The following is a 10551-nucleotide window of genomic DNA, read 5'->3' as shown; positions in this document are numbered from 1 at the left end:
TTGTAAATATTTCTTCCTTTTATTGTTTCTTTATTTTTTCATTCCTGTTTATTTTTTGAAAAACTATAACGACCCGACCCTATGATGTGTCCCATTAATCGTTATAATGATATTTCAAAAATTGACACCTTATTTTTCCATTCACTATAATTTTGTACATATGTGTGTCACTAGTATTGTTTTAGTACTCTTAGTAATAGTTTAGATTATGCATTTTTTCTACTCAAGTACCTAACACTGCATGGCACCTGTATACGGAATTTCATCAAAAAATTTAACACACAGGATGACGCAACACGATTTACTAAATTAGGATATTTTTCACTCGTTTTAATTTTTTCGAAACCCTCATGATCGTCACACCTGCTCTGAAATTACGCGAATACCAAAAACAATATATGACGTAAAAAATCAAAATTTTAAGAACTGGCAAAAATACTAGGATTCTTAAATCATCATATACAATAGTTAGGAACTTTCATTTTTCAAAATTTTAGGCTAAATTTAGCAGATTATTACTATACCACATACTTGGATAGAGAACCAGCCTTATATACGTATTCTTATGAATAACGTGTTTTCTGATATCAGATAGCTATCACGTACAGTGGGCAATATACCTCCACACGTTAGGATTGTTCAATCATCGAACAAAACTATTCAAAACCTATAAGATACGTACTCGATTGCCACAATCAAGTGAATATTTTTCTGATTAGTTCTCCTCTTGAGTATACCCAAGTTTTGATAATCATTTGGCCTTTTTTACTTTTCAAAATTATTTTTTCAATCTCGAAAACCGAGATCTTCAACATTCTTCATCTATTAATTCATTTTTCTTTACTTTTCATTTTAAATCTCCTTGATAAAAATTCAAAAATTCAACCAAAACCTAAAAGCTTTCTTAAGCATACTCAATAAACATCGTTACCTCTTAGTTTAGCTCAAATACCTACCTTTCGATCCTCTTGTAATGTGATTGACATTTCTACTGCATCTCTTTTGGTATTGATTAAAACTCAGTGTTTCCATTTTCGGATGGATCTCTGATGGAAATTGATACCAGAGAATGCAGAAACTGTGTTCAATGCATTACTTGCCAAAATAATCCCGCCTCCGAACCATCTCATGGAAACTGTTTTACCCAGAAATAGTTCTGCACATCGCAGCAAAAGTACGGAGGGGCAGTGGTATCGCTAGGGCTAAGGAATAGGTAGAGGGGGCAGAGGGGGCAGATTTAGCTCATATTTCTTTCATGATCCGTGCTTTTTCTCCGTCTGATAAGCTCTCCCCCTGAGTAAAACCCACGAAGGGGCAATTGTTATGGTGCAATCTGCCTCCACCTGCTTGGTGATTATTCTTAGGGTTACCTTTTACGCGATGTGATTTATCTTTATTGGGTAATAAAAGGTACCGAGTACGTGGGAAAGTATTCAGATATTAGGGTGTGAAAGACATCTGTCAATCGCCAAGGAGGCACGAGCTTCTGGTGATCGGAGTGTCTCTTCACTTGGTTTTTGCAATCGGCCGTGGCAAGATCCTCGTCGAAGTATGTGGTCAGGGAGTAATCTGTATACGAAGACAGGCTCCGGCCTAAGTAGTATTATTTCGTTGTTTTACCCACCTCGCGTGTGGACTAGATTAAATTAAAGTCTAATCATACTCGTCGGTTAATAATTCTAATGGTATTAATCCGACGATTATACCTAATTTTACGGTCTACTCGAGATGTACCTAGGCATTGAGAGAGCCGCTTTCATAACGTGAATTTCCTTGAAGTAAAGCAGCCACCGACAGCCACTATTATTGGGGTAGGCTAAGGGAAAGAGGTGGTGAGATGGTCAGCAGTGTTAGGTAAGTGGGTACTTACATGGTGGTGTCTCCACTATATTAACTATAAGTATATCGTAGTTAATAGATGAAGTCAATCGTCGTAAGGGATGGAGCAGAGATTCCTCACTTACGCATAAATTCATATAATTCGCTTACATGGTTGTTGTACATTGCGCAGCCAGTATGGTCTCAATTCCTTGTATAATTGGCATGATTCACCCAGGAGAAGTACCTTAAGTACTACCCTATTTGTTTAGATAGAGCACATTCGTCGAAGTAATAACATATCTCAATATGTTATAAATGTAGCCAATGTAGTGAATATCTTCTCAAAATAAACCATGTGTACATAAATAGTATTTAAATGTTGATTATTTATGTACTTGATGACTTAGAAGTATAGTGATTACTCTTCGCAACTCCCATCTGAGCTAGCTAGGAGTCGAATAAATGTCCCCCCTTAGGTGATATTTATGAGATGGACCATTAACTCGCTTGTTATAGAACCTACCATCATCTGCTAATCCCTATCATTTCTAAGATAACAAAGTTATTCAAATTAAGTTATGTTTAGGTAAGTTGGAGGTGATTTTTCCAAAATCGGGTGTTCCGGTTCGGAACCATTTTTGAAGTGTAGTCGGTCTATAGTGGGTCAGTTGGCTCACTAAAGTAGATTTGGCAGATTTTAATGCCTTTTTTTTGAGAAACTGGAATTTAAAAAAAAACTAACAATTAAGTAATGACTGAATAAATGCCAAAATAAATGAAATATTGCTGGAATTTTAAATATTTGAGTGATTAAAAAGAAGAGAAAAATTCAATGGACGTTTAAAAATAAAAACTTGGCAAAAAAAAATGAACGCCATGCGCCAGACAACTTTTGAAATGGCAACTCTATTAACTTGGATGAAATTTCTTGCAGTTAACCTAACCTGTTATTGTTATTATCGTAGGCGAGAAGTAATACCATAAGAGTTCACGTTCTCTCTGAAGCCTGAAGCTATTGAGAAACAATCCGACAGAGAAGTTTTTTCATTGATGAAGAATATTAATGCCAAAATATAAATTAAACAAAAATAATTGACATTATCGTCATTAAAATTTACGATAAGGTATGAAATTCAAAAATAAAATAAATGCGAGAATAGTCTCATTTTCTCGACTTTAAGCTTTTGAAATTTTTGGCAAGTATTCTTGAAACTATCTCAGTTGTATCCTATGCCACATTGGGATTTTCATCAAGGTCATTGACCTTGCCAGAAGTGGGAAAAAGTCGAAAAACGTGAACATGGGCCACTCCAGACTTTGAAAGTGGTTCGTAAAACTTGATTCGAGTTGGATTTATTTTGTTCGAAAAAGTTTTCAAAAAATTCTAGTTCCTCGAATGCAAAACAGACAAATATTAACAAATTATCCTTCATGATTTGTAAAAATGAAAAAAAAAAAATCAGAACACCGACGCGACGTTAGATACCAACTGCCGCAAAAATTGAACGCCTGATAAAAACAGAGCCAGGCAACTCGATTAACACGTAAAAATGAAAGAATCGGGAATAGCAAACGTAATGATCGCAGGCGTCTTCATCGAATTAACAAGGATCTCGATCGGCGCAAGGATTCGGACAGCACACATTTACCACAGGACACGGAGGTGGCTTTTCGATACGAATAATCGGCTTCATGAGTTTGATTTTTTGCACATCAGAGCATATTTTAGGAATGCAAACTTCCATCGGTTTAGGACAAAACCTAGGACATTCCAAAGTAACTTGAGGCAATTCGGGCTTCGGTACGCAACATTTGACTGTCTGGCATTTAATTTTTGGAATAGTGATTGGACACGGCTCGCAACACATTTTGGGTGGTGTGATTTTTGGTAAACACGGTTTAGGTAGTTTCACATCCAATCTGCGTACTTTTGATTTGATAACTTCGCACGGTTGGTATTCGAAGCATAACTTGGGCACTGGACATTGCACAGGTTTCGGGCATGGTTGAGGTATATCGACCGATTTGTATTTCGTACAGGGCTTCGGCACTTTGCACGGTTCGCAGTGTATTTCAGGCCTTTGAACGCGAACGCATTGGCTTTTGCATTGCACTCTGGGCACGCGAACGGTTCCGGTGCGACAAGGTGTCGTCAAGTCGACCATTTCAGGATTACAACATAGTTGAGGAATTTCGACGATGGCCGGCGATTGTCGACGCAAATATCGACAAGACGACGATGGAGAGCAAGGACACGGTTGAGATGGCGAACAGCATTTGTGCTTATTTGAGGTATGTTTCTTTCTCGAAGACATGATTTGTGTGTGATTGCCCTCGCGTCCACAGATGTAGGTACCTATACGAGCGGGCGCGATTTAGTAGCATATTATTTTGCAGAAATTTGCGATTTTCTAAGCAATTTGAATTCAACGAAGGCGCGTGACGAATAACGTAAAACGATGAAAGTGTGAGGTACCACCTATGAAACATTGCTCAAAAATCAGAAATAGATTTATTAATAAAAAAAAAAATTTCAAACTTTCAAAAAGTTGAATCCTACGACCGTTTTTACAAGATGAAATCCAACTTACTTTTACACTTTGAGAGTTGAATAGCCTATTCTATGTGATCGCATCATGCCGCGAATCTACTGGACCAATTTCTTTGAAATTTTGAAAAAAGTTTGAAAAATTCCACCTTTTGAAAAAAATTGAAATGAAATTTGTGCACAGACTAGAATTAATTTTTGAGCGAATCTGAGCAGTATCGCAAATGGCTGAGCATTTTCAAATTTGTTTTTATCAGCCAACGTTATCATTCACGTGAAAATTTAATCAAAACCAAAAAAATAAAAGTAAAAACAAACATAGCAAATTTAAAGATCTCAAAACGAAAACCAAGAAAATATTATCCTCAAAAACTAGAAATGAAATCAAAATATTCTGAAAACAAAATCAATGTTACAAAAAAAATTAAAAACAAATCAATTCTGAAAAAAGCTTAATTGAAAAGATAAAAATTATGAAAATGAAATGGAAAGATGAAAAAAATAAAAAATATAAAAATGAAAAAAATGAAATATTTTCCTCCCAAAAAAACGTACCTAATTAAATAAAATAGAATAAAGAATAAAATTTTAATAACAAAAAAAATATAAAATAAATTTAAAACGATAAAGGAAAAAAATTATAAATAAAATAAGATAAAAATGGATAAAAAATTATGAAAAACAAAATGAAAAAATCAATTAGGTACCTAATTTTTTTCAGAAATGATAACGGAAACTAAAAACCAAAAAATAACTAAAAACAAACCCTGAAAAGTAAAAACTAAGTAAAAGACCTCAAAATGAACATGAAAAATCATCCTCACAACATGGAATCTGCAAATGAAATTGGTCGTGAAAAAACTGACTCTGAAATAAAAAAACAATGAGAAAATGAAAAACAAATGGACAAATTGTGTTTATTCATTTATTTCTACATTTTTTAGAACGGGTTACTCTCGCTTGTTTAGGATAGGTAAATCGCAATAATTAGAGTAAACATCAACAAAGCAGCTATTCAAAACGAGAGCTCCATTCACCAAACCAAAGTGGTTATTAACGAGGTGATTAATTTACACCAGCGTCCATACCTATACGAGTACCTACATAAATAAGTTTACCTTATACTCAGGTACACAAGCATATAGGTCTAGACATGGTCTAGATACTCAAGCATTTCAATAAGTACGCAGATAATATGCATTAGCATCATCTTGATATCGATAAATTTTAAATCGTGTAAATCGTATCGCGATATGACTATGGCTGATTAGCCTAATGCAGAAGTTCACTTCCTCATATGGGAAATGAATTTTCTGTTACATATTTGTCTTGCGAATTTGTTTGTAAATAGGTGCTTAATGCGAGTACATTATGTGACATACTGTGAGTATTCGCTTGATTACTTACTTAAACCGTCCATCGGCACGTATTATTACACGCGATAAAATGAACATTTTCCCTTCGTACATGAGAAGAATTTTTTAGCAGAGTTGAAAAATACTTACCAGTTGACGTTTATTTTTGTTGTTTATTTTTTTATTAACGCTTGCAATTAGACCTTGGTTGATTCTTACGCGACGTTCGCATGTTCGTGTTATATTTATATTACATCGTCGATGTCGATGAACTCGCCAATTTGTGGATTTCCTCGATTACCTAGTACATATAGGCTTAAAACGTTGCCGAAACCATAAAGAATTTTAATAATTTTTAAACGATCGATGATACCAAGATGATCCGATCAAACTGACTTGAGACTTCTTTCAAAATTTATCCTAATGGCGATGCAAAAAATGTTTTGAATTGTTTGCAATACGCTCGTCCAAGAAAAATCAAATTGATATGAATTCTCAATACAGCATTAACAGACTTGATGATAAGGTATTCGTGCTTATGAAAATAAGGTTTGACATTCATGTGAATTTCCACTAATTGAAGGTCATCGATAACATCACTACCTACATACTTTTTTTTTTGGGGGGGGGAGGGATTTTTAACCTAGTCAAATAGCGGAAAAAATGGGTGAGCACAAACATAATTTCCCCAACATTAACTTATCAAATGGAGTTGGCAAGCTGAAATTTACTTCGCAGACTACATAGTGGTTTCAAATGGTTTCGAAGCTTCCAGCTACTTTTAGGAAATTTCAATTTTCCAAAAAAAGTCATGCAAGCTTTCAAAAAGTTGCTGGAGGCTCCCAAACGACTTGAAATTCACCAGCAGTCAACTTCGTAGCGTATTGAAATTAGTTTGCAGAATGAATTTCGACTCTCCATCTTAGTTTGATGAAATTTTAAGTTTCAAAAATCTGCTGGAGGCTCCAGGAATTTTCAAAAAGTCGCTGGAGGATCCAAAACGACTTGAAATTCACCTGCAGTACTTCGTAGCGTATTGAAATTAGTTTTTAGAATAAATTTCAGCTTTACAACTCCAATTTGATGGAATTTTATGGGAATTTCCAGTTTCAAAAATCTGCTGGAGACTTCAGAACTGCTCAAAACGGGTTGAAACCGTTTCCAATTGATTTGGCATGTCGAAATTAGGGTATATCCCAAATTTCAGCTTTCTTGGTCAATTTGGTAAAATTTTGATTTTATCCCTCATTTTTGGCCTAAATTCGATTTTCAAAAATTCGCCAAAAATCGAAAAACGCACTTTAGCACTTGAAATTTTGACAGGTGATAAATTTTGGCATGATCTTTCGATCTACTTTTTTTCGGCAAGTTTGCTTTAAAATGTTCCTCAGGATGTCCCCTTTAAGAAAAAAGTTGTCGCGGAGGATCGGTGGGGGGAGGGGTGCAATTACTCCTATTGTCATATGCCGGACTATACCTATTGTCTAGGATAGTGTATAGTGAAGAACATACTGAAATCCCTCGCCCTTCCCCCAACAGTGGGTCAAAGCCCCCTCCCCAATCAGTTTTTTTTTATCAATTTTGAGTAGAATGGGCTTATAGATCATTTCATATCCTCTCAAATGCCTATCAAATGAGCTATCGATCAATTTCCTAGCCCATGGATGGAGGCGCTATGACCTGACCCCCTAAGATGTGATGTTAATAAATTTACATTTTATGAGTTGGGATTTAGAACCTGTTCTATTGATCAAATGATGTCAAACTCGGGTAATGGGATTCCTTCGGGAGTTAAGCTTGAACCCCGGAGTAGGGAGGGTCAAAGTTGAAAATTACAAACATTTTTTTAAAGGGCATAACATGGCCTCAAATGGATTAAAAGAGTCCAAATTCATACCATTGGTCAGTACACCTATTGTGATCAACAGATTTTCGCGCCATTTTCAACGGTTTTTATAACCAGGCTATTGTTCTGTTGCTGAAGCTTGCTCAAACTGATCTGCAGAGCTAAAATTTGGCAAACAGATTCTAGAGGTTGCCTAAGTAGGACATTAGGAGTTCTGTTCTAAGTATTCTGACTAGCAAACTCCCTGCTTAGTGCTTATCCCATTCCAAATTTGAAAATGTGGATTTTCGCGCCTTTTTTTAAAACAGTTTTTAACTTTGTGTTATTCTGATTTGAATTTATGACACGAGAACATATCCCAGCTTCCCAGGTCTATTTTCGACTGTTTACCATCAAAACTGGCCAAGTGGCCATGATAAGTGTAAGATGGCCATCATGATTTGTGAAAATGAATCGTTATCATGGGAATTTCATTCAAGATATCAAATTGGGTGAAACAATTTGAAAATTCTACACGCCATGACATTTTGACAAAAAAGGGAGCAAAATCAGTTCATTTAGAAAGGCTCTTGTATTGTGATAACAAATTTTTCAAACACAGAGCATCATCCAGAACCAGAGCCAGAACCAAATAATGAGTAACTAATAGCTAAATTCCTGAATAGAAACATTTCACCTTATTTTTCGTGACAATCGAGAGGTTCTGATTTTGACTCAGTTCATCGATTTCTTTTTACGAGGGGAAATCGTGAAATTTGTTGAGTTCTATGGAGAAATAATTCCGTATTTTTTTTTTATTTACCTAACTACTAAGTTGGCATTTTTTTACAATTTCAATTTACTTAAAAATTGTCCATTTCTGTTTCAGAATTCTTATGAATAATCCTGTTTTTCAACAAAAAAATCCTGCCCTGAAACTATTATGGCCTTTTTCTATGGACCCCTCTCAATTTGGAAAAATTGTACAAAAATTAAATTAATCAAAGTCAGCAGAAAAAGTATGAAAATTTCACATTTTGGGTCAGAATTTTTTAGATTTTTTTTTCAAATTGAAGTGTTAGTATTTTGGTGGTCTGGAGAAGTTTTTTCATAAAAATGAGGCTACTCACAGTTGAAAGGATTCCGATTAGAAATTGCAACTTTTGAAATCTTTTTTCCTGACTTCAATTTTTTATTTTTTTATTTTTCAACTTTGATGGTTCCATACAAAGGTCCCAACATTTTTTCAGAGAACTTGGGAGGTTTTCATTAAGAAGAGGGTCGTTCAGAAGAACTCGTGTCACAAAAAAGAGATAATTTTAAATGAATTGGATTTTTTTAAACTTGTTTTATGCAATTTTTGAACAGTTGTATTAAATTCCATCATTTTCGGCGATTTTCTCTAAGTAATTTCATTCGTCTTTTTCCCCGCGTGCTTAGGTACATAATTTCATGTGTTTTCGACACTCTTCATGCAATTTTAGCCTAATTTTACCAAATGTTTGTTGATTTTTCCATTTAAGGTACCTATTTAAATCATTTTCACGATGTTTTTTTTTTGATAATTTTTGATAAATAATAGGTATATATAATTATATATTTGAAATATTACTGCATTTTTGGAAATTTGTATGTATCTTTAACTTTTTTGGTGTTTCTGGATGAGAAGCGTGGGCTTCCCGACACGATTCAATTTCAAGTCGTACGTATACAGCCGAAATTTTCAAAAAAAATTTATTTTTATAAAATCGCATAAATGTAGGTAAGTTAAGGACAGGAGCAAAAAAAATGATGGAAAAATATTTACAATACCTACATGCAAACAGTAGGTAGGTAACTATTGTGAGATACCCAGGACATTTCATTCTTAGTTGAAGGCTTAGAGTTGCACTTACTGCTGATAATAAAAGGACATTGTAATTAATTACAATTTGAAACAAATGCAGTAAATAAATCATAATAAAAATAAACTCAGTCGACAATACTCGTATGTACAACAAAAATGCAGAAATGCATTATGCAAACAATGTGCACTCACCTCGGAGTCTTCTATGGTGCAATAATATATACCTACTACGAGTAATATACGTAATCCAAATACAAAATATACCCATTCTAACTTTCCTTTCATTATTACTCTATTAAAAGCTTTTTTAATTCAATTTTTTCTTCTTTATTTTTAATAAAACATAAAAATATGCATCATGTTGACTTGAATGTACTTCAGCTTCAAGGTAACTTGAAAAATAAAAACAAAAAAGACCAATATAGCACGAGTATAATTTTAAATCGAAGAAAAATGGTTTCTTCACTTTTCATTCTAGGTACTTCAAAATTTTCAATATCCACTAGGGCATTGCGGATTTTTGTCGATATTCTTCTTAATGGGTCAAGGGGGCTGAAACTGACTCAATCCACCCTCTCCCTGTTGATCATTGACCTTGAATCAAGTCCACTATCGCCAGAAAAATCGGTGCTACCTCGTACTTGGATTTGAAAATTATATCACGTCACGAACCCGAACGTGCGACTAGTAGACTTGCAGTTGGCCTTTCCAAATCGTTGAGGGAAATGGCTGCACTGCTGTGATCCGCACTCCGCGCAAACCGGTCTCACTCGCGGACACGGTGTGATCAGATGACAGCGAATTGCAACTTACTGCGTTACTTTGTAGTGGTGTTATCGCGGTGTGCGTGCGAATTGTGAATTTTGAATTTTTTACTCGTTTTTTAAAAAAAATTATAACGCATTAATCGTTGTTAACGTACGTATTTTTCTGTTAAAAAATTACTCCGTTTGGTAACTAAAAATATTGGAATTTTGTGCTCGGTAGTGTGTCTGATTTTAATTTTAATTTTTTTGTTTTCATCAGTGATCGAAGGTTTCCAGTTGGTGTTTGTGTCTATTTTTGGATTTCTCGAAAGGTAAGAGTTTATTTTTTCGAAATAATGCGTAATTTCTTAGCTAAAAAGGTGATTTTTATGAAATTTTCCATAATGGTT

The 10551-nt window shown here is 34.6% G+C and overlaps 2 protein-coding genes across 4 annotated transcripts in view; one reads left to right on the top strand and one right to left on the bottom strand.

Moving 5' to 3' along the window:
* Positions 1 to 3422: 3422 nt before the first annotated feature.
* On the bottom strand, positions 3423 to 4136 carry LOC135838223 (cornifin-A-like). The gene has a single exon (XM_065353848.1). The coding sequence runs from the start codon at positions 4134 to 4136 to the stop codon at positions 3423 to 3425; it is 714 nt and encodes a 237-aa protein (XP_065209920.1).
* Positions 4137 to 10157: 6021 nt separating this feature from the next.
* LOC135833913 (cytadherence high molecular weight protein 1-like) overlaps positions 10158 to 10551 on the top strand; it is a 78223-nt gene continuing 77829 nt past the window's right edge. The window contains exons 1-2 of one of the 3 annotated variants that reach the window (XM_065347739.1): positions 10158 to 10313; positions 10422 to 10473. The gene's annotated coding sequence lies outside the window, so the exon portion shown is untranslated. Of the gene's footprint in view, positions 10474 to 10551 lie in introns of all 3 variants that reach the window. The other 2 variants (XM_065347738.1, XM_065347742.1) reach the window with 2 other exon arrangements.

This window comes from Planococcus citri, chromosome 2 (genome assembly GCF_950023065.1).
Source record: "Planococcus citri chromosome 2, ihPlaCitr1.1, whole genome shotgun sequence".
Lineage (NCBI taxonomy): Eukaryota > Metazoa > Arthropoda > Insecta > Hemiptera > Pseudococcidae > Planococcus > Planococcus citri.
This window is presented reverse-complemented; position numbering and strand designations above follow the sequence as displayed.